Consider the following 25,822-nt stretch of genomic DNA (forward strand, 5'->3'; position numbering starts at 1 on the left):
AGGGGAAGGGAAATACTTGTTAATAAGGTTTGTCTCTCTGAGGAAGCAAGTATATTCATTATTTTTCCTTAAGTTTGCTAATAATCCATTTCATTTAATACCTGCTCTAATGGTTATATTTTGAGAGAGATAATCTTTCTTGATCGTAATCTTGACTTATTCTGCCAAATACCTCAATCAAGAGTGCTGATTGAAAGTTGCACTGTGTGCTATTTTAGGATGTATGTATGCTGTTTTAAAATAGTTCACTTACTTAGCTCCTGGCAGAATTGTCTTTTAAAGTTTTTTATTCACAGTCATAAAGTATATTTAAATGCTGAAGCAAAAGTAACAGAACGTATGTTATATATTCCCCTATCTGAGCATGGGACAATTTTATATTAGATTAGTAATTATAAATTGATTTCAGTGCTTTGGCTTGTATTGTATTAAATGCCCAAAGTATTTATTTTCCTGCAATTTTAGAACATTTAATGTCCTTTAAAAAGGAATTTTGTGTATGCTGTTGAGAAACAGGATTCTATGCACTGTGGGATATTTTTATGACTGCTTATGTTTGGATGGAAATATACTGAAATGAGCCAGATGTGGTGTAGTGGTTGGCATATTGGACTCGGAAGATTGAGGTTCAAATCTTCACACAGCTATGATGCTTACTTCCTAACCTTGGATCAGTCACTGGGTTTGCACAATTATGGAGGGGGGTTTGAATAATTACCCTTGCCAGCAAGGCTTGCCATGTTGTACTGACCTGACAAGAATGGCTTGGTGCCATGGTTAACAAGCCAGCTGGAACCCAGTTTTAGGATTCTGGGGTGGCTTGTTAACCATGGCAACAAGCCACTCTCGTTAGTTTCGCATTATACCTCAACCTGTGCTGGCAAGGGTAATTATGCAAATCCCCCTAACACACAACTGGCATGCATGGCAAGGGCAAAAATCCACCATGGCTTATTTTCCCCTCCATGATCATGCTATCACTCAGCCTGACCTGTCTCACAGGATTATTATAAGGATAAAACAAGAGAATTAATGGAACTCATTACAGGTAGTACTTTCTGCTATAGGCATCCTTAGAGTCAAACTTCTAAAAATTAGTATGGTTTGGTACTACAGTATGTTAATGCTTAGGTGGAACTGTTTGCTGCTCAGAATTGAGCAGAATAATCTAACTGCAAGTTTGGTTACTGAGCGTCAGTTTCATTGCCAAAAGCATGAACCAGCATACTTCAGTCTAGAGAGTGAAAAGGAATATTAGCTGCCACCTACAAAATCTCTTGCCAATGAAATTACTTGGTAAAAACGGTGTTGTGATGGAAATGTGAAAGTTTTTGTTTATAATCTATAACTCAGCATCTTGAGTTAGCTATAAGAGAGTTTCTGAGCTGGACCACCAAGAAAAAGAAAACATATTTACAATGAAATTGATCCTGCTTTTCTATTTAGATGCCTCTTCTCTGGTTTTCATTCTTGAGGTGCTCTAGAATCTACTGTTTTAATACTGCCTTGCACAAATGTGTTCTGACTTGCTATAAACTTCTATTTTGATTTATGAATTCAATTTTTCTCCTCTTTGTTTTTGTTTATCCAAAAATTTTGGATAAATTTAAGCATAACTTTGCAAATGGTTCTATAGATTTTAAGAAAAGCTGTTAGCAGAAGTTATGGTGCTAAGGGACATTAGAATTACTCCTAAGGACACAATCCTATGCATGTTTAGGCAGAAAAGAGTCTTAACAGCTCCCACCATTCCCCAGCCAGCAATACTGGGGAATGCTGGGAGTAGGACTTTTTTTGTTTAATTATGCATCAAATTGCACTCTTAGTGAGTCTTAATAATATTCCCTAAATGTATTGTCAAGTAGGTAAAGGTTTTTGTCTGACTCGTATATGCATTCAAAGGGAGAGTTAAGTATATATTATCACACATTTAATTTTAGGAAAGAGACGGATAGTTTCTGTGCTGCTACATGTGGTCTTTCGGTATTCAGATGATTCCTTATTTACAAAATATGTATAAATAATAAATGTTACAGATATTAAAGTACTTAGGGTTGGATCCAGGATCTGCCTTCTATGGATGGAAGGGTTTTTCTCATGGTAAGTTCCTCTGTCTGATTTTGGGTGTTCCCTTGTATTACAGCCAATCTCATTCAATAGGGAACCCCAAACCTCTGTATCATTTTTAGGGAGCTGGAGAAGCAACTGTGTAGATGAAATCTGGTTCTGCCAGCCCAATTGTACACACCCAAATCTAAATCCAACCCTAATAGTCTTGTTTTCTTATATGTAGCAAATAAAAGCAAATAAATCACCAGGCTTGGATGGTATCCATCCTAGAGTTCTCAAAGAACTGAAATATGAAATAGCTGATGTTGTAACCAAAATATGCAACATGTCCCTAAGCTCAGCCTCTGTGCCAGAGGACTGGAGGATGGCCAATGTAACACCAATTTTTAAAAAAGGATCCAGAGGGGATCCAGGAAATTACAGGCTGGTTAGTTTAACATCTGTTCCAGGTAAATTGGTTGAAAGCATGATTAAAGGCAAAATTAGTAGAAAAAGAATGACTACAGCTTTTGCACAAAGGTAAGTCCTGTCACTAATCTTTTAAAGTTCTTTGGGATACATGTAAATGGAGAGATGCAGTGGACATTGTTTGCTTGGACTTCCAAAAGGCTTTTGACAAAGTCCCTCACCAAAGACTCCTGAGCAAACTTAGCAGTCATAGGCCTAGTTCAGACAGCATGCTAAACCATGCTGCTTAACCACAAAATGGTTAAGGGAATGCAATGCAAGCCACTGAATAAGGGGAGAGGTCCTTACTGTTTAAAGAACAGAAAGCAGAGAGTAGGAATAAATGTTAAATTCTCCCAGTGGAGGGAAGTAAATAGGGTCCCACAAGGATCTGTATTGGGACCAATTCTTTTCATCATGTCCATAAATGATCTGGAATTAGGGTGAGCAGTGAAGTGGCCAAGTTTGCCAATTACACCACATTATTTAAGGTGGTTAAAACAAAAAATGATTGCAAGGAGCTCCAAAAGGATCTCTCCAAGCTGGGAGAGTGGCATCCAAATGACAGATGTGGTTCACTGTAAGCTGATATAAAGTGATGCACATTGGGACAAAAAACCCCAACTTCAACTGTAACGTAATGGGATCTGAGCTGGTGGTTATGGAGCATGAAAGAGATCTTGTGGTTGTGGTGGACAGCTCAATGAAAATGTCAAACCAGTGTATGAACACTGTAAAGAAGGTATTATGAGAAAAGGAATTAAGGATAGAACTGCCAGTATCATCCTGCCTTTATACAAATCTATGGTGTGACCACACTTAGAATATTGTGTGCAGTTTTGGTCATAACACCTAAAAAAAGATAAGGTATAGCTGGAAAAAGTTCAGAAAAGGGCAACTAAAATTACCAAGGGACTGGAGTTCAGAAAAGGGCAACTAAAATTATCAAGGGACTGGAGCATCTCCCCTGTTAGGGAGGTTAAAACAGCTGGGATTGTTTAGCTTCGAAAAGAGGAGGCTAAGGGGAGACCTGATAGAGCTGTACAAACTTATGCATGGTGTGGAGAATGTGGATAAGGAGACATTTTTCTCCCTCTCTCAAAATACTAGAACCCAGGGTCATCCCATGAATGTGATTGATGGGAGATTCAGGACAGATAAAAGGAAGTACTTCTTCATATAGTTAAACTATGGAATTCACTATGAAAAGATGTGGTGATGGCCACCAATTTGGATGTCTTTAAAAGGAGGTTGGATACATTCCTGGAGGAGAAGGCTACTAGTATTGATGGTCATGTGCTACCTCCAGTATCAGAGGCAGTAAGCCTGTATGCACCAGTTGCTGGGAAAAATGGGCGGGAGGGTGTTGTTGTACTGTGGTCCTGCTTGTTGGTCGACAGCTGGTTGGCTACTGTGGGAACAGAGTGCTGGACTAGAGGGACCCTTGGTCTGATCCAGCATGGCTCCTCTTAGTGAATGTATTACCATGACTCCTTTTGACTTTGACAGGTCTCTGTTTCCCTTTTGGTTCCTGAAGGAGGAATATTTGCTATATCTGTTTTAACAGAAAAATATACATTACTGGTTTGCTACCTCCAGTCTGTTGTAATTAGGACTGTTAAAGAAATATTGGTTGATAAATCATTTGTGTATAATGGTTGATAAGTTGATTAGATCTGCATAATTTGTGTTTTAGTAAAGTAATAGCGTTTAAGAAAAAAGTATACTTTGACTTTAGATGAAAAATGAACTGTGGTAGTAGGCACCATCTTAGAAGGAGTATTCCATCCTGTAGGATGCAAAAGACATATTCCTTCTCCTACGATGGCTTCTGCATTTTTGTAAGTTATTATATTAAAAATGAGAATGATGAGGTTTTTAAAAAAATGGATTGCCCAATATTAAGCATTTTTGTGGATTAAAAACCTTTTTAATACATCAAGCTAAAGATTGTAGCCGAAAATTTTATATTTGGATTGGCTCTTATATATGATTTTTTTAATTTTAGTGTGACATCTTAAGTAATATTAATGGAATTTAGTGTCACTGTTCTAGTTATGTCTTCAACTCATCCATTTCCTGTCTGACAGTTCTGGATATAAATCCAGGTATTGTTCCTGACTGTCATGACAGTAGGAAATATATTACAGTTGAGTCCAAACAAAGAGGCAGAGTGGTTTGGGTGAAGTCCCCCCACCCCCTACAAAAAGTGTCATCCTTTGGGGTTATATTGTGGTGGTGGGCTTGTAAACAGGGTACAGGAGTTTAAAGCATTTCATCTCCCATTCAAAGCGAGGTCCATGCAATGTTCGAATTCACACAGAATAAGCTAGAATTCTGGATTATCATGAATGAGTTGTGGCCTAGTATTTGCAGCATGTTTGGTTGTGTTTTGTTTTTCCCTGTTAGCATTGCAACTAAATAAACAAGGAGCGGTTTGTTTAGTGTGCTGTCCAAACCAGAGCCCCTGGCACCACAAACCAGGATTTTTACTGGGTTCATGGGCTCATCTACACCAAGCAGTATATTCCACTATGAAAGCAGTATATAAAAGGCAGGAGCCACACTACTGCTTTATAGTATTGAAGTGCCTTTACAACTGTTGGGGGCCATGACACACACCATAAACCATTTTCATACCACTTTCATAGTGTTATATCCCGCTTAGTGTAGATGTGTCATGGACCCCAATAGTTGTCAGTGCACTTCAGTACCACTATAAAGCAGTAGCGTAGATCCTGCAGTGCTCTTCAATACCGCTATAAAGCAGTATTGTGGCTCCTGCCTTTTATATACCACTTTCATAGTGGAATATCCTGCTTGGTGTAGATGGGCCCTATGATTCCTTGCTTGTTCTGGTGCAAAAATCTAGGAGCCTTAGTTCAGAATGCATGCTAAACAAACCATTCCTGTCTTGTTTAGTGGACATGCTATCAGGAAGGAGCAAAGTGGGAGTGGGACAGGCTGCATGCACCAGCATGTAGTTTGTTCATAATAATCCTGACTTCTCTGGAATTATTTTATGTCAGTGTGTTTTTGTCCCAATCCTGAGCAAGTTACTTGGAACTTATATCACATTGAACTCAGTGTGAACATTTACTCATGACTAACTTGTGTCTTATTGAAATGAATGGGTCTTAAGTGCAGCTAATTTACTCTGGATCCAGCCCGTTATTCTGAGTCTTACTTGGCTTTGACATTGCTAAATAGCCAAATCTGATGGTCATATTGTGTCGTCATCACACTGGCTATATGTTCCCTTGATCACATAGCTAGTAAGATTGCCTCACACGAAGGCAATCATATAGCCAGTAAGAACACCCCACAGTTCAGTAGAAACAATGGTGTCAGGACAACAATACAAAGAGATTGCAATCAGCATCAAAAGAGCTGAATGTTGAGGGATTTGAGGGGGATATTTTGGGAGTTTCCAGGACTCCACTTTTTTGCTGAAATGTTTGTGTTGTGAACTTTTTAGTGCAGCCTTAAAATGCATTTTAGAATAAAATACATGGATGAGGTTTCTAAAAGCATGGTGAACCTTAATGTTGGAAGTGTCAGATTATAATAATAGTATATTATTTGTTTTATAACTTGCCTTTCTACCAAAAAATGGCACTCAATGAAGCTTACAAATGGCACTCAATGAAGCTTACAAATCAATTTAAAATAGATTAAAACAATAAAACACATTAAAATACCATAGAACGTAACAATTACAGTATAAAAACAGCACCCATCCTACAGCACCCATCCCACAGTGGTCTCTGCCTGTCACCGGAAGGATAGCAGAGAGGTGGTGAACCTAGCCTCTCTTGGGAGGAAATTCCATAACCTGGGAGTGGCCAATGAAAAGGCTCATTTTGCGTTGTCACCAAATATTCCTTTGATGGTGGTGATCTCAAAAGAAGGGCCTCTCCAGTTTGCATCACTTGCCTAAATTGTTTCCTTAAAACATGCACACACAACTGCTTCTACTACAGCTTTTATCATTCATTTGATTATAGGGGAAAAGAGAAAATTGAACACAAAATGAATAAAAGTGCAGTTGATTTTAGCAACAGATGCATAGTATATGGAAGTTGAACTGCACATAAATTTTCCTTTTCATAGACATTGCTGAGAATAGTCACAAAAGGTTTGTGACTGAAATACAGTACAATGTTAAGATTATTCCTTATAGATCTTCATAGTGTGTTCCTTTACTTTTGTGACTAGGCCCAAACAATTGGCCCTATATTACATCAAAAAGCAAGACATCTCCACAAATCCATTAAAGGAACCAACTTCTCAGATATCACCATTCCACCATGAAGGTTATTTCAGGAGAAGCCCTCTCCACAACATAACCAAAAAGGATGACATTTTCAACGGACCTGGTTTGCAGAAAACAACAGCCTATGAGTATGGGTCATCTCATGACCCATACTCATGGGTCAACCCATGAGTATGGGTTGAATCGTGGGTTGTCATTACATGTGAACCTTGTGCCATGGTTTAACTATGGGTTGTTAACCTCAAACAACCCAAAAACAAACTTTGTTCTCTTCCTGGGTTGTCATGGTTAACAACCCAAAATAAACTCATAGAGTATGATTCACATGTAATGCCATTGATCGCACATAACGACAACCCAGAGTATCAGTTGAATCATGGTGGGTTATTATGCAAACCTTGTACTATGGTTTAAATATGGGTTAACCATGAACAACCCAGGAAAGGAACCCATGGTTTGTTGTTGGGTTGTGAACTCTGGGTTGAGCCTCTAAAGAAGATCTGATGGTCTGGGTGGTTAAATATAGAGAAAACTGGTTATTCAGTTATCCCCGGTCTCACCCTGTGAAGAGATTTAATGGTCAAAACCTCTTAAATTGTTTTGAAAGATCTACATGCAATACGTTGTAGTATGTTAAGCTAGGGTATCAGTTTTTGCAAGAACTCTGCAAACGTGACACCATGCATAATAATGTAATGCAAAGAGGTTGTAAACATATATTCAGTTAAATGATTTTTGGGGAAGTTTTGCATTCCCTTTATGTAGATCTTTTTGTAGAAATAGTGCTGTTTCACTGTTAGAATCCATATTGGAGTAATGTATAACACCTCTCAATAACTATAGTTTCACACAGTGGATAAAAATCAATTATTTTTTAAAAATATATATCAAAAAATCAGATTTTTTAAAATTTAAATCGGATTATTTTAATAAAATGCTTTTTGAGGAAAAAATCTATCTAAAGATAGTTTTCTATTTAAGATACATTATAGTCCAAAGGTTGTTCATGAAATAAGGATTAATTTTTAATTATGTAGCATGAGGCTGTTAAAAAATTTTGGTAAATGAATTCCATTAATCCATTCACAATGTTATGCTCTTCCAGAGGTTTCTGTAAGATTATTTTTCTCCTTTCAATAAGGTACAGCAGAAAAGTTGTCCAAATGTGAAACTGCAGATAGTTCACCTCGCAATAATTTCATAATTATCTATCTATGATGTGTTTCTAATAGTATAACCAAATCAGTATTTTTTTATATATAACTGTAAAACTAATCTGAAAAGTAGCTATTCTAAAAATGAAACCTTCATCTGGTTGTAAATATTAAGATTATACCAGCAAGAATGAGTCTTTGGTAACTCTGGGTTGTGTAAAATATAGTGAGGAAGAGTGCCCTTTTTTTGGGGGGGGGGAGGGAGTCACATGATTAAATCAAGTCTTTTTGAGTAGTGATTTAAATCGTGATTTAAATCAAATTCACTCTGGTTTCACATATATCTCAAAACTTCTTAATGGAAAATATTTTGTAGAAATTAGTGTGCCGTTTTATATATAGATTGTTTGCCATATTTTGGGACTATAGAATTGCTATGCTTTCCCAGCATGTTTATACTTCGTACAATCCATCCATGTCACTGGAGGCCCAAGTGGACTCTGTGGCCCAGAGTACTTGTGGTCAGCTTCGGCTGATCTGCCAGCTGCAGCCTTTCCTGGACAGGGATAATCTAGCCACAGTAATACATGCACCGGTAACTTCCCGATTAGACTACTGTAATGCACTCTACATGGGGCTGCCCTTGAAGACAACTTGGAAGTTGCAGCTAGTGCAAAATGCAGCAGCTAGATTGCTGATTGAAACTTCTCATAGATACCATATAACACTGGTCTTAAAGGAATTGCACTGGCTGCCAATATGTTTCTGATCGGAATTCAAGGTGTTGGTAATGACGTTTAAAGCCCTAAACAGCTTGCAACCTTGGTACTTGAGGAGGTTCCTCTCGCTATATCTGCCTGCCTGAGACCTGTCAGAGGAGCCCTTCTCTATGCCCCACCAACAAAATATGGTGGGACATGGCTGTTGTGGTGGCACCCTGGCTGTGGAATGCCCTCCCCCTGGAGGCCCGACTGGCACTGGCTTTATTTCAGTGTCAGGTTAAGACATGGCTTTTTAACAAAGCCTTTGATGGCTAAATCCACCAACCTGCACACTGTCTTGTTTTTATTGGATTTTACTGTTTTAAAATTTCATATGGGTTTTAACATATTAATGGTTCAATTTGTTTTAGAATTGTATATTTGTTGTTCTATTTTATACGTATGATTTTATCTGTACACCGCCCTGAGATCCTTGTTATATAGGGTGGGATATAAATGTTTAAATAAATAAATGTGTGTGTCTGATAATCACACACAAACTTTATATATAAATTGCATGACTGCACTGAAATGTGTTTGTGTGTAAGAGTTTCTAGCCATTAGGTAGGATGAGGTGGCTTGTTTGATGGCTGATAATGCCAATTAATTTTTACGATGTGGGGTTCCATTTCCATTTTCTGCCTCGGGTACCAAAATATCTTGGACCATCACTAATTTTTGAAGTAGCCCTATGGGTTGGATCCAGTTTTTGGTTCATGCAACTGGATTGGCAGAAGTGGACTTTGCCCCTGGCAAAGCCCTCTAGTGTCTTGAAATTGCTCCTCAGGGGGTTGTGACATTCTGTTGAATGGGATAGGCTGTGATATGGGGGTACTGATGGGGAAGGGAGATCGGTCAAAGTTAATAACTCCTATGTGTGTGTACTATAAAAACATTTTTTTTAACAATTAAGCAATATCACTGCTAGTAACTGTGATCACACTAGTGAACACACCCAAGAGCATCAGTGCAAAAGAAGGAGCCTTAATATTTGAAAATGTGGAGGGGAATTAGAATAAAATGCTATCAGTTAAAACAGACAGTGTCAAGCTGAAGATGAGGTAAGCCAAGATAGTAATAAACTTGTGAGTGGCATTTTGTGGAGAAATTGTTTTGCCACTGAGGTAGCCTACAAATCAAGTGTGAGTATATGACTTATCAAGCTTCTTTTGTAGTGTCTGGATATTTATAATCCTGTACTTTTTAGGGGATTCTATTTACTTTCTTCAGCAGGCTTGTAAGAATTTCCTTTTTTGCCCACCTCTACAAACATACCTGGCTGGTTTCAAGAGTTTTTACTATCAAAATACCATTAGGGGTATTCTTTAATGTTTTTCTCAAAGTCAGAATCATTTTAAGTGCCACAAGTTTTTACAAGTATGTAATGAATATATATTGTGTGGTTTCTTGGCTATACAAGTTTATTCTGTAGTTCATTTTCCTACAGTTATGATCTGCTAATCAGTTTGTTAAAAATTTAACACTGTTAATGATGGTTTTGGTAAGAATTTTTCACTATAACTGACTCATCTACAAACTTCCTGATTCTTCTCAGTTGGTAGTTCTTCCTTGTAACAACTTTGGGGTTGATTGCTGAAATGAACGTTTTATTTCTGAAGAAAGAGAGTTAGAGACTTTAACCAAGGTTACTCAGTATTTTCTATGTTGAGGTGTGAAGCTTGTTTGGATGTCTTAGTGCTACTGTGTTGTAGTGACTAGGCACAGGAAACGGAGACTCAGATCCCCCACATAGCTATAAAGCTCATTTGATGCCTTTGTACATGTTAGTGTCTCTCAAGCCAGCCAATCTGATAGGATTGCTATGAAGTTAAAATGCTGCTCTTAGCTCCTTGAAGGAAGGAATAACTTCTAATTTCTACTTTCTGTAAGATGGATTGCTCATCAGGTGGCACTTTGTATCCTGCAAAAAGTGTTCTGTCTAAGACTATTTAAGGAAGCAATTTAGTATTTAAATCCTGCCCAACTTGAACATTTTAGGTCTTCAGATTGCAATTTGTTGACAATTTGCAAGCCTCCGTTTACATGGTAATGTGGTAGGAGCTACATGCTGGATCAGCGGACTTTGAAGGGAGGACAGCAGGATTTGGGGTCATAAATGTGATTAATATTTTTATGCTGTAAGCGTGCAATCCTATAGAGGTTTACTCAGAAGTAAGCCCCATTGTTTTCAGTGGGATGTATAGGATTGTAGCCTCAGGGACTACAGTGGTATTAAATTTTATAATGTTGTGGAGGTTGTACAGACACTGGCCTTGGTCCAGAGAGCATTTGTTGTGCTTGTTATATAGATAACTAATGGGTTCTGGATGGGGACACTGCTTACGACTTAGTCCTGTGAGTCATTGCATTGGAATCATGACATAAGACTACTACTTAGAGAAATAATGAGCAATCATGTTTTAGAGATGATGAGCACAATCTTGTGCATGTTTAGACTGAAAAAAGACCTATAGCTCCCAGCATTCCCCAGCCAGCCATGCATAGGATTGCATCTTACGATATATAAATGCTGTTGATGTGCTTCCTAAATGATAGTCCTCAGAGTTAACTGTACCTTAATCATGTCGTTCTTGGCCTTCTTCATTTCTATGCCCTGTTCATCAAGTCTTCACCCAAGATCATCTCACCTTTGCATTAGTCCTGTTGTTCAGGTCAAGACCCTGAATCCAATTGCCATGGATTTGTAATACCTACTGACCTTTCTGATTATCATTTATTAACATTCTCACCTTTTCCTCTTTTTTGTTGTTTGATATTTAATACAGACATGCTGATTTAGTACTCAGCAGATTATTTAGAAAGTACCTAAAGTTTTGTAGGTGCCTGCTTACAAGTACACAATCTATTAGACACAATATAAAAGGAGAAGTGAGGAGACATGAAAACCCAGAAGGTTCAGGCACTATTTTTAATAATGTGACGCAAATGTTGAATAGCCACTGAGGGATATTTCTGGCCAAGTAGGAGCCATGTAACAGTTGATCCCAGTCAAGCTGAAGGAATGGGCTATCCTGTTTGACCTCCCTCTGATGGTGCCAGATCAATAATGCTCATAAAAAATTATCATCAATTCAACCAGTGATTGAAATCCATACAATGGATTCATAAATCTCTCTAATATTTGTGTTTTTGGGAACTTGAACTAAAGAATTGTAGCAAGGACAAGTAAAATTGGAATTATATAAGTTCTATTACACAAATGAGGAATCAAATATTTTTGGTCTAGAGACCAGGTAGCATATTTTATTTTAAATTAGTCATGGACCACACACACTTCCTCCTATACCCAAAGGACAAATGTTGGTGTTCACACTTATGCAATGTGACTAAATAAAAGTTCATTTCCTCTTTTGCACTCACATAGATACACATTACTCTTTAGCAAACTCTGGCAGAAGTAATTATAGAACTGTACTCCTTTCTAAGCAGGCACAAACAGCTTGGGAAGCAAGGAGGCGCTTCCATTCTCTGATCTTGCTTACCCAGTCTTGGCAACTGCTGCTGAATTTATGCAAGCAAGCTTTTGGGAAAGCACTTGCTATCTTCTGAAGTACTTTGGAGCTTGGAGGATTCACATCAGCAGTAGAGACAATCCATCAGTTGTATATCCTCTACAGCAGTTCTGGTTCTAACTCCGTAGCAAAGCACTTTCCATCATCATTCTTATCTAGGAAATCACTTTAATTTAGAACCTTTCTTTATTCCTTAGCAACAGTATACTGTATCATGAACTTTACTATGCTATGCTCTTCATGTAGCCTTTCTTTATACCCCTCTCATGAATGTTTACAGAAAAAGCTGAAATTGAGATAATGGACTATCCATCATGGGGGAGCAGGGGTGAAAAAGAGGAACCAGTGCAAACTCACAGGAGACTAGCTCACTGGATAGTGCTTGCCTTGGATTAGCTGAATAATTTTCTTTATTTTTTGATTTACTGAGTTCAGACAACACAATAACCAGTGGTGGTTTAAATAGTCGACGGTTGATTATTTAACCCGCCATTAGTTATCGTGTAATGTGGAGGGAATTTTTTAACCAACAGTTGGTTATTTGGCCCAAATAACCAACTCTGTGCAAAGTTGGCTATTTGAACTACCTTTGGTTATCTTGTTGTGTGGAGGGTACTGTTAGTTATTTCCTCGGCCACCATTGGTTATTTTGTCAGCCACAGATATCTGTAGCTATAATGTATAGATTAGATTTGCAACACTATTTAATCTCTCAATTCAAAATGGCTCTTGTGCCATTTTGATACTGGCCTCAAACTTCCTGGGAGAACATTGTTGGTATAGTAAGAAACTCAGTGGGTGTAATTTCTGTGTAACTTACATTTAAAAATAGAGGAACTGTATGCAGGTATAACTTGATTTTGAAATGTTAATATAAATAATGCACTGTTTTGAATTACAGAAGTACATGCAGCAGCTACAGTAGGTTTAATATTACATGTTTAATATTACTCTAAGTCCTTACACAACAATACTGTGCTTACTACTGGCTGCTTATTCTGTTAGAATAATAATAATAATAATAATAATAATAATAATAATAATAATAATAATTTTGCTTAAAAATTAAGCTGGCTTTGGTGTGTGTAAGCTTTCTCATACTGTTATATGTTATCTTGTTCACGTCGTAAGTTTTTGCTTTATTGACCAAAGCCCTTTCCATACCCCATTCTATTCTCCCCCCTGTCCAGTCTTAACATTGAGGAAGAAGGGGAAATAGGGGAGGGGGAGAATGGATTGGGGTATGAAAAGGGCTATGGCCGGTAAGTCAACATTCCATGGCCACTGAGTATGTTGAGCTGTTTTGTCTCCTTGGGATTTCTTTAACCTAAAGTTTTTGTGCATGGGTTGTGCTACTTTCGCTATATTAGTATGGCACTCAGAATGAATTTGCTATTAGTGTAATGTTGATACTGCAGCCGCATTCAGAAGAAACCTTAAACTATGGCTTTAACCATGGTGGTTAAGCCAGAAAGCCAGGCTGTGTTCAGAAGACACCTTAAACCATAGCTTTAACCACAGTGAATAAAGCAAAAAGCCTTATTCACTGTGGTTAAAGCCATGGTTTAAGGTGTCTTCTGAATGGGCCCTGCTTCTCTTCAGTAACATTAACAAGGTGGTATTTGGCAGCAAAGTGGTGGTGGTGGGGAATGGTAGTTTTGTGCTGCTGAGTTACTGTCTGAATTTACAGACTGGGTTGAATCCAGATTTCCTTGAGTGGAGTTCTGCTCATAGAATGGGGTCTCTTTTATCTCTTCCCTATGCAATCCTCTGAAAATCTGCTCTGGAGGATTGGGGGACCTTCCAGAATACTGGGGAGATGGTGCAGGGGAAATTGGCATAAATTGCCTTTTCCTCATCCCCTTCACTCCCACTTCTGTTCATGGAAGCTCCACTGGATCCAGGCTTAAGCAGATAGATTAGATCCTTCTTAAATGATTTATAGAAAGTAGCTAAATGCCACCTTAATAGAGTTTTAATAAAGTAACAGAGCCCAGGACCAAATGACTGTCGTTCTCATTCAGGTAATGCGTCCAGAATGAGAAAAAGAAAGACTAAATTAAATCTGACTAGACTTGTAAATCGTCACTTATCTAGTTGGCTGCAGCAAAAATAAATCAGTACCAGATGACCAAGCAAGAAAATTTGGTGACCAAACAAACAAGAAAGCTGGCTTCTTTCAAACTGCTTCTAAACTGATATTTGGAGTACTCAACGTTGCATGAATTTGGAGGCTGTATATGGTAACAGCTTAAGAATCTTCTCTCTTCTTGTCACGTGCTGCCCCTCACTTTCATTGTTTTGCCTTTTCAAAGCAGCCATGAACTCATAGACTTGTGTAATTCTAAATATCCTTGCAATATTAGTGAAAATCATACTCTTGTCACATTTCTTGTTACTAAAGTGTATGTTTACCTTACATCTAGAATAAGTTAGTTGTGTAATTAATCAGAGTTGTATATAAAATGCTATAACTTGTGTATCACTGGAGAAAGCATAAGCTATTATCCACAAATTTTGAAGTTAGGTGGACTAAAATGGTTTAAATTCAGCTATGCTAGTTTCACTTGTTTGAGAATTTAGCTGATAATGCCAAGCTGTTTGTATTACAATCAACACTTCTTTGTAAATGGTCACTGTGTAATTACTTTATATATCTTGAGCTAGGGAGAGCAATCCTATGGCCCCTTGACGAAGTCTGGGATGGGGTGGAGACAGGATATTTTGTATTTATTCCTGGATCTGAGGCCAGAGACAGTGCTTTTATCTCAGTCCCAGGAGTCTGAGTTTCCCACCCTCTCATGGCCCTATGAGCTCACAAACTGCAGCTGAGAGAGGAGGGAAAAGAGGAAGTTCTGTGGGTTGGAAGGAGAGGAGACTGGGGTGGCCAGCTTATGAAGAATCCTCTGGCCACCCAGCCTTCTTCTCTCCCTGTCCACAGAGCTCCCCCCCCACAAGTAAAAACACCTGTCTAGATAAAATGCAGAGCAGCTCCTCCTCCCATAAGTGTCTGAGTTCAGAGTTTTACAGCCATCCCGATAGGATGGTGCTTTTAACATCATGACTACCGGCTGCAACTTTTACTTTTTATTTTCCTCAAAACTCACTGCTAATGAAGTAGATTTGCATCATAATTGTTCTTTAATCTTTAAGGTGCCACAAAATTTTTGTTTTTGTTTTTGCTGCACCTTGGAAGCTAATAAGGTGGTGATTAAGACCTGACCATCACTGGGGAAACATGTTTCTAAAGTTAACAGACACATTTGCAAATGTTCCATGACATTTTTCGTTTGATATTTAAGCAAATCTGTTGCAGTGTTTTATAGCAGTTCGTTTTAGTTACTTGTGAAATTAAGTGGGCGATTGAATTAATCAATTTCCCTTCTCTCTTACAGGGTTTCTTGTGAGACAATATCAGCGTTCATATGAAAGGAGCATCCGTTCTGCATGACTGTGACAGAATTTGGAATGTTGTTTTATTTCTGCCTCTGATGGAGGAGTAACCATATATCACAAGGCTGCACTGGACGACTTCACGGAAAATACAAAATGTCATCAAATAGGAGTCAGAACCCACATGGACTTAAACAAATTGGTCTTGACCAGATATGGGATGACCTCAGAGCTGGAATTCAACAAGTTTATACAAGGCAAAGTATGGCAAAGTCCAGATATATGGAACTCTACACGTATCCTAACACACACAGCTAAGTAATCAACTATTCATGTTTATGTCACTACAGAATTATTCTCTTTCACAGATGGAGCAGTGGTTGGCATTAGGCTATTTATTTACAATAACTTAAGTTATTATCTTCAGTCAGGCCTTGAATGCATGGAGTCCAATAGAGTAAGGAGCATTGAATTCACTTGAAACTCCTGATTTGTTTACTTCAGTGGTTTGAGCTAGAAGTTTAAATGAGAGTGTGAAATGCCTCTTGGGCAAAATCTGAGCCTCTGGCTCACCTCTTTGATATTCTGGTATTAAGTGATAGAGTATCAAGAGTATCCTCTCTAGTATGAATCTTTTAATGAAGTACTTAGATGTCCATTTTAAATCACACATTAAATCCCAGCCTGGAAATACAAGTAGATGAAGGTTGAAGGTAGTTATCACAAGATAATAATCCTCTGAATGCAAGCCCAATCCTCTGATTGCTAGCCAAGATTTCAGCCTCTGCATTTTTATTTATTTATTTTGGTAAGCAGGAATAGTACTTCACAATGAAAAGAGCAACTTCTTTGAGGTCTAGAGAAAGAGGTACCTGGTTTTGTCTGTTTTATCTCTCTCTTTCTGACTGTCACTGTTCTTCCCTGTTTTCTGCCATACATAAAATGAACAATCATCTTGTGAGACTGAGGTTCTAAGACGTTATCAATGTATGTGGCATTTTACAGAGTAACATAATTTAAAAAAACACACACAGGATGCCTGCTCTGTGGAGCTTTCAAGTTAAATACATTTAGAGAGTAATCCTGTGGGCTATAAGCCCAAAGGATGGAGTGCTCGGATGTTGGAGGTACTTGATCATCCTATGCACTGTCAAGTTTATCGTACTATGCACTGTTGAGTGTGGGAGGAATAACAGGGGATTTTTGGGGGGGGGGGTTTGCCTCTTCATCTTTCTTAAAAGCATTTTTGTTAGACAGGCCTCCAAAGCAGATCTAACTCACTCTCTTTTTGTGGGGCACGAATGGGGGCTCAGTGGCCATTAGATCCAGTAGGTTCACAGCCTCTCCCATCCCTAACCACTGGCACACTCTTAACATTACCATTTCCTTCCTTCCTAAGGTAAGGAGAGGGAGCTTTTCGCAATTGCTAGGAGCGGCTTGTGGGTGAGTTCTGCAGTTGGATTTCTTCTGAGGTTGGAGCCCTGTGTCTAGCCTCAGATGGTGAAATTTACTGCATCCTATGGCCCCTGAGTTGGGTCCATAGGATTGTGGTCTTAGATTATATCGAATAGATATAGATCAAATATAGTTAATATCACATCTCTTAATTTTATTATTGATTTGAGATTTCCTTTATGAATTTACACTGCAATATTGTTGGTAGGATCCTAAAATATAACTAAATAGTAATCTAAAAGAGGATTAAAGGAATAAAGAAAGGTGTATATTGTTATTTAGTTGTCAAGGATATTCATATTTGAGGCCTGAATTTCTTAATTCATACTTCAGTTTCTTGGGGGAGAAATTTCCTGAGTATTTATGTGGTGTGTTTTTTACTATCAATATGCAAAATTTGTACGATCTACAGTATTTTATACCCTGGTCCTATGCATTTTTACTCAGAAGTAAGTCCCACTTGGAGTAAGTGGGGCTTACTCCAAGTTAGCGTGCATAGGATTACAGCCTTAGAGGCCTATCAGATATAGATGATTAATGTGTTGACTAGTTTGTAATTTGACAGTGCTACATTTAGAATGAGCAGCATATTGCCTCAGAAGTGGAGTTCAGCGTGTGCTGCTTTTTTGGCACAAACGTTTGCTTACTGTAAAGTGGCAGCTTCCATAGAACTCTCCTTGTGATTTTTGGCTTAGCTGCAGTGTACTTGGTTGCAACACTACAGATCACATGCACTGCAGTTGTATGTTGTTTTGAGTCCTTGGAACACTAGATGCGGTGGAACAGATGGCAGAAGATTGTAAACATCCGTTGCACAAGCAGCATTGGTTTGAATGTTTTTATTTTAACATTGATAGGACCAGTATTCTAATAGTTCACACCAGGGTTGATTTGATTGAAATCAAACTGATTGAAATCATGATTTAAATCACTTCTCTGAAGGACTCAGTTTTAATTATTGAAATCACAGTTTAAATCAGTAGTGAAGAAGTTCCTATGTAATTGTAATTTTTAATAGAAATACATTATTTAATATCACCTTAGTACATATTCAGAGATGTAGATTTCATTAGGAGGTAGGTACACACTAAGCAATTCTGAATTGTTTTTAGATTAATTTTTATCAAAAACGGGATGATAATTTGTTCATTTTAGTACTAAAAGCAGAATGAACTTCTGAATGAAGCCATTCAGGAGATGAACCAGCTCCAATTGTTCAATTAATCATGTTATTTTTGTCATGACGTCACAGAATCACTTATTACCAAATAGGCTTTTTTCTAAGAAGATTGTATATTCTTTTGGTTAATTTTCTTCTTCAAAAACAGCAACATTAATAAAACACACACATGGATTTTTGAATGGTTAACTATTTCAGTTTTTAGAGAAATGTAAAGTTCTTTAAAAACAAACAAAAATAGCAGGTATAGAAACAACATATTTCCAAATGGGAACTCTTTTATAGCCGGTTGCTGCCATGCTAGGTACTTATGTTCTACTGTGAAGGATACATGCAGCAGAAGTTTCCTCAGGAGTCAGGACTGCATGAATATTCTGTTCCCTTTTGATTTCACTTTCTATTTCCCTCCCCTATCCCTTGCAGACTCTTTCTCCTTATTCACATCTTCTCCATATTCCCAAATTCTTTATTCATTGACTTTCTCTATATTTGCTCTTGAGAGGCAAGGCCTTGAGACAGCGAGAGAGCATCCACTTGTGTATACCTGCAGTGCAAAATAGGACTGATCGGGTTACCCCGCACCTCCATAAACCTCTGTCAACATATTCATAGAATATAACTAGAAGTTGTATAAATAGTATTCTGGTGATATCTTTGATCTAGGCTCTGCTTTTTTTAACTTTTTTTTTTTTTGAAAAATAAAATAAAATCTGATTTAAAAATTTTAAAATTCTCTTAAATAAAAAAATGTGTTTTTTAATTTGGGGATTTTTTTATCAATCTTGGATCACAGTCAAGTAAATGATATAATTCTGAACATATTACATTGGAAGATGGTCAATTTTCTTCTGTCACATTTTGGGGCAGCTTCCCAGATTGCCTTTTCCAGTTCATATTTTAAACATATTAGCATTTAACTTGAAGGTCCCTGCTGAGCTTATATATGAATTGGACATCATGTTCCTGGTTAAGACTTCAGATATGCCTTCACTAAACATGTATATGTAAAATTAAAATTGATTAGGTGATTAGCTATTTACTTTTTAATGCATCTTCAAGCTGAGTCCCTAGATGTGTAATCTTTTGTGTTCCTTGCTGGGTGATTCACTGATGTGAATGTCAAAGAGTGAATATCAATCACGTTATTTGCATTTTAATCCTTCCTTTTAACCAAAACGTGAGATTAAATGTATGGTACAGTAGGTATGAGTGTTAAGTGATTTCTGTATAGTACTAATTTATATCTAGCTACTCACTTGGCCAAGTGAATCCCCAATCTTCCTTTTATCCTTAAAGCGCTACAAGCTCTTTAAGATTAGATGGAAATAAAGACAGCCATCTATCAATCAAGGCTGCCTTTTGAGAGCTCTGCATGAGGTAGTGAGCATCACTGTGCTACTGAATAAAGACAGGCAAATTACCATTAGTTCTCTGCTGCCAATTCCCTTGGCATGTTCTGGGTGTGAGGTGTGGGGTTGGGGAGCACAGCATGGGGAAAGTGAAAAACTAGGGATGGTGTTATATGGAGAGGGACTTAAGCAAATATAGTGTTAGGGCATGTATGAATTTCTGTGAATCTTCGTTTGTTTATGGTTTGTGCTGCCATCTTTTGCTCTGACGTTTCAGTGAACTACTTTGGTAGAAAAGGATAGACAAATCGGTACTGCTTGTGGAAAGTGAGTTAGGGTGCAATCCGATTGTTTTCTCCCTTGATGCTCATAAGCCTCCAAACTCAGGCTTACAAGCATCCAGTGCTGAGCAAGAGGAGCAGTGGAGGCAATCGTCCCAGCCCCACTCCTGCTGTGCAGTTTTGCTAAACAGACTTTTTGCCTGTCTGGATGGGGTACCTTGAAGGGGTGTCCCAGCTCATATCAACAGCCTCTCCAAACCACTCCCCACCTACCAAAACACCTCCTTTATCCCCTGTCTGAGGTCAGGCTCCCCACTGACATGGTTCTTTCTGCACTGGCTAAGGGGGGGGGGGGGCAGAGCACAGATTTCATCCTCCGAGGTTAGAGTGCTGACTCCAGCTTTGGATCTAGCCATCCGAAGTATCCTATGGCCCCTCAGATGCAGTCTAGGAGCCATAGGATTGGTCTCTTAATTCATAATTTTCAATCATGATTGGAATTAAAAATTAAAATGTTATTTTTTCCTTCTTGCACATATTTCATTTTGATAGTTTCATTTTGATAGTTTTCTAATGATAAGAGTTGTTAGTTGATTAGCATGACAAATACATTGGTTAGTCACTTACAGTTAAATCCGTAATTCATTTAAAATTTAATGGTGTACAATCATCAAATAATTAAGTAGTCTTAAAAGTTATGAGAAAATATGGGTTTTCTCTACTAATTAGCACCACCTAAATTATTTTCTAATATCTGTCAAGTTGCTTGAGGATGGCATTTGAAAAGCAGTGAAACTACAAAAAAGCAACAATTAAAAAAGAGAAGAAAAAACTTCAGATAAACAAAAGTGTAAGTCAGTAGCTATATTAAAGGCATGCAAGGTGAAGATCCAAAGACCAATGGAACTGGTTCACTGAGTTCAAAGGGAGTTATACTTATTTTTCATGATTGGCTGCCCTCCATATCACGTGACAACAAGCCCATTGGCAGAAATACCTACTTTCTCTTTCAACAGGAAAAAATAAATGTTTTGCTTTAAGTGTTATCGGAAAGGCTCTCTGACCCCCCTGTATTTCTCTTTTTATTTAAGCCCTATGCTGTGGTGATGTACATAGGGTTTAGTAGCATCTCTGTGCTCCGCATTAGGGCAGACTTCTCAAGGATGCATTGGCTCCTCTAGTAGCACACAGATGGACAAGAAAAGATACATTCCCCCCGCCCCCCAGCATCTTCTGTTCAACAGTTTTTACTGATAGGAAGTACCTTCTAAAGAACAAACCTAAATTTTTGTGGGTTGTTCATGGTTAGCAAACTATAATTAATGCATAGTTCCGGGTTCACATGTAACAACAGACCACAATTCAGGAACCTACATAGTATGGGTTGTTGTAACTTTCAACCAGGTTATTAACTTTATAGGTGCCTTTTTTTGCATATTTGAGAGTTGGTGTAGTGTGAAGGCTGAGCAGCCTTGAAATTGTGTGTCTGCCATGAACCCACTTGGTGGCCAGTGTTCTTCAGCTTCTTCCTCTGCATTATAGGGACAATAATGCTGATTTACTTTTTATAGGGATATTGTAAAGATTACTAGATTGGGTTGGATTTAGATTTAGTCATACTTAGAGCATTCGTGCTGAAATCAGTTGGACTTATATTACTCATGATGGATAGCTTAAGTAGCATTGATTTTGATGGGTCTACTTAATGGCTAAATCTGTATACAACCCAATGTAATATGAAGCCCTTTGAACATTTGAAAGTGCTTATATAAATGTTATGTATTAATTTCGCAGTTGTGTGTTACTTTGTTCTAACATGTTGTATGCACTATATTCCTTAACTGTTCTACCAGTCATGTTTATAACTACTGTACTAGTGTACATCAGTCTAATCAAGCGCGAGGAGCTGGTGTACCTACTTCTAAGTCTAAAAAAGGCCAAACACCTGGAGGAGCTCAGTTTGTTGGTTTGGAACTATACAAGCGGCTTAAAGAATTTCTGAAGAATTACTTGACAAATCTTCTTAAGGTAAGACAATTGTATCATGTAAAAAGCTAAGAATTTAGGTATTACTGTATAAGTTGCCTTTTAAAAAAGGAGAAATTACTTTTTTAGGCGTTTTAGGCAGCAAAATTTTCAAGGCAGCATACAATAAAAATGCTAAAAGAACATCATAATTGCCTTTTAAACAGAATTACAGATGAAGTGCCTGAGCTTTTTAATTCAATATTTCATTGAGTTGATTTAAAAACAAAACAAAATGTAGTTGTGGATTAAACTCACTATTGTCATTAAAATGTCTAAGCTTGATGTTGGCTATGAACAAATTACTTTAAAAGAATACTAAACTAATCAAGTACTGAAGAATAGGAAATGATTGAAAACTGCTTGAGGTAAGTGGAGAAGAATGCTGTCAGCGGGTAATAAGTCTGCAGTTATACTGAGTTTTATGTCTTCACTTTTTAAACAAAGTATGTAGTTACCAAACATTTTACAAGGAGCTTTGTCTAGACAGATACTCCCAATCTATTTCAAGCATCTAAGACTCTTCAGGGTATAGAACCAAACCTATGTGTAGCTTAGCTTCAAGTTGAGGACTTTTCCTCAATAAACAAAAATGAATATGAGTGTTCCTAGAAGGCACAGAAACTACCTAAACCAGTGAAGATGTGTTTGGAGCACTTCATAGAGTGGCCAGCATTGTTTATTTGGAGTGTTGATTTCATTTTGATACCAGAGATTTAAAGGGCATATAACTATAGAAGAATTGGCAAAAGAAACCCAAGACCAAGGTCATTGTCAGTGTTTGACTTCTGTCTTTGTATGTCCCTGATGATTCAGGAAGATTGATAATTGTGAGAACATAAATAGCACTAGATTATAAATTTAATTTGAAGAATGTCTTTGGGATAATACTTGGAATATTCATTTTTATGTTTGCTGTAGCATTTCTTTTTTTAAAAAAATCCTTCGTATTACTTGACAATAGGTTTGTCATGATGTGTGTCGGATAGTGTGGAGGAACACCCCAGACTTGTAATCCGTGGTTTGTTCTTGAGTTACAAGTTTGGGTTGTTCTTCCATTTTCAGAGATCACAGCATCCCTTGATTAACAAGACTGGTCAGTCAAGAACCAGCTTGCTTCCACTTGTTCACAACAACCATTTCAATGTGCAAAATAATCAGTTAGAAACTTTGATTAGTTTAAAGCAGAAGCATCCAGTCTCCTTATGTCTGCACCCATAGAGGGAAAGGGGAGGGGGAACGTGTGAACCAGAGAATCACTACTGCTTGTGCACATAAGCACCGTGGTATAGCAATATGTCTGAACCAGACCTGTGTCTTTGTCACTGGTTTAGATGTCAGTCTTGTGAAATCTCAGCTTTTGACTTGATTCTGATTTAATCCAAAGACTGCTCCAAACCAGCAATAGCTGGACTTCCACACCAAACATTTTCTCAAAACTTGGTCTGTTCCTTCTAGAACAGCAAACTCTGTTGCTACCCATTTGAACAGAACTTTGGTTCATAAATATCCAACAAACATTGAACTCTTTAGCTGTAACCCTCTGTATGGTTACAGCTTAAGGAATCTTGTCTCACATAAAACTGGTTCTGCTACTATTTTGCATTTACCAGTGTTAAGTTGGGGCTAGGTAACTGGTAAATTTGTCATAAAACAGTGTCTGCTATATTTTCCATCAACCCGTTGAAGTTAATGCTAGGAACAGAGAAATGTTTAATGGGAACATGGTTCATAAACACTTGAAATAAATGTTATAGTTGTGCAAGTTGCTTTTTTGGCTGTCTGAGATTATGAAGGAAGCAGAGCTGTAACCTGTGATACCAGAAGAGCAGAAAGTTGAAGGAAGGAAGTCTATGACTTTGCAGAAAGCAAACATGAACATGTTCTCAGCCTATGGCAAGATGATGCCCCTTCAGTTGCTCCCTTTGGGAGCATAAAAATGACAATGAAGGGGCGGGACTCCATTCAGCAAGCCAAACCACTGCAAGTAGCAGGCAAAGGTTTCTTAAGGTCCAGCTCTGCTCCTAACTTAGGATGTATACACAGGGACAACAGTAAGTCCTGGTTATATCTGGCATTACATCTCTTCTATATTTGTGAATTGCTTCCTTCAGGATGGTGAAGACTTGATGGATGAGAGTGTTTTGAAATTCTACACTCAACAGTGGGAAGATTATAGGTTTTCAAGCAAAGTGCTGAATGGGATTTGTGCCTACCTCAATCGACACTGGGTTCGGCGTGAGTGTGATGAAGGCCGCAAGGGAATATATGAAATCTACTCAGTAAGTGTACTTTCATTTTTAGTGGAGAGATTGTTTCTGTTATTTTGTTTAAATTCATACTGGAAATCAGGCATGATTCACAGAGGTTTTTATTATTACTGTGCTCTGTCATTATAAAATATAACGTGCTATTGACTTGAGGGGGTACTGGTGTTCTTTGTCTTCTTGGCCCTTCAGAGTGTGGGAGAATTTATAACTTGCTTATCAGTGAAATTTGTTTTCAGTTGTGAAATACACTGTGCCTGCATTTCGGGCTATCATTAAGCTCAGGTTCATACATTCGAGAGGACCTGGCCCTGAGATAGCATTATAGAATGGGAGACCCGAGCTCCCTCCACAGCAATGGACAACCAGATGGAGTTCTGTTCACACTGGATTCCATCAGTTGGATGGTGTGGAGGGGCTCGTGCCACTCCTCTATCTTGCTACTTCAGCACTGGCTGCTGGTAAATGTATGAACTGAGGCTTCTCTTACTTTCTTAAACAAGCTTCAGGATGTAAATAAAGCACATTCCGGCACTCCATTTTGTGGACACACTAACTTTCTACTGTTTCTGCCAAACTATGGATCCCACTATTTTTTCTTTAGTCCTTCATTTCATCTAGGAGTGGGCATATAACCATTCAGTATTTTTAAAGTGTTTAATTTTATTAGAATAGTGAAAAAGATACTTCAGTCATCGACAGATTTTATACTTACACTAATTGCAAAAATAAGAGAGCCAGTCCTATGTCCCCAGACAGCATCTGGGGACGGGGACGGGAATAGGATAGTTTGGAGCTCACCGTCTGCTGGCAATCCAGATAGGTTTGCGCCCTAAATTACTTAACTCTTACTGTCAGGGGGCCACATATTTTGGCTGGCCTGGAAGGAAAACAAAAAATTAAGGTGGCTAGGCCTGCCCCTCTCCAAGAGGTGGAGACTTGGTCCTCTGACCATAAGGTGCGCCTCTAAGGCTCAACCCCTGTGCTCCCATAATTGTAGCAGTAAATATTTTTAAGCAGAGCAAAGCTATGAATTAAGATTGGGCTAATAAAAGGCCCCAAACACATCTCGCTGTGTTGGGACATAATGCGTGTAGAGAAGCCAGCATTGTGCTGTGGGATTGAGAGCCTTACTTGTGTTCTCTCTTAAGTTATGGAATGACCCAGAAAACAGACAGGAAGATGTTCTACATGTAGTTAATAGGGGCTGAGGAAATAGTAGTCTTTTAAAAGTGCAGCTTTGTCACTTCTTTTTGTGTGACATTTAGACCTTGCAAAAGTTTTTAGTTTAATATATGGAATGTGCTGGATACTCTTGTTATCAATATAGTGAAAATTATTAGTATGAATTTAGAATATTAAGAATAGTTCCAAGCCAGTCTTCAAATTCCGAAAGGAGTAGCAAAAGAGTTTTGTTGTACTTTACAGATTAACAGATTATGTTAAAGTCTTAACAGAAGAATAGTAATGGTGGACAATTTTACCTGAAAGAGAGCCTGTCTACAATTTGTCTTACCCTACAATGTAGAGTGTTAGGTGTGCTCTAGGACAAGGGCAGAAACATCAGTACATGTGCATTTGCTGTTAAATCTCTGGGTAATTTGCAGTAGATTGTCAAAGATTTCTTTGTT

General features: G+C 38.0%; 1 protein-coding gene across 1 annotated transcript in view; it reads left to right on the forward strand.

The window, feature by feature from the left end:
* The window catches only part of CUL1 (cullin 1), a 57,117-nt gene that overhangs the window by 1,434 nt on the left and 29,861 nt on the right, over nt 1–25,822 (forward strand). Inside the window, exons 2-4 of the mRNA XM_063129056.1 lie at nt 15,637–15,930; nt 21,753–21,927; nt 24,039–24,206. Of these exons, the coding sequence (XP_062985126.1) occupies nt 15,791–15,930; nt 21,753–21,927; nt 24,039–24,206 (483 nt within the window). The 5' untranslated portion in view covers nt 15,637–15,790. The remainder of the gene's footprint in view (nt 1–15,636; nt 15,931–21,752; nt 21,928–24,038; nt 24,207–25,822) is intronic.

The sequence above is a fragment of the Elgaria multicarinata genome, chromosome 1, assembly GCF_023053635.1.
Source record: "Elgaria multicarinata webbii isolate HBS135686 ecotype San Diego chromosome 1, rElgMul1.1.pri, whole genome shotgun sequence".
Classification (NCBI taxonomy): Eukaryota; Metazoa; Chordata; class Lepidosauria; order Squamata; family Anguidae; genus Elgaria; species Elgaria multicarinata.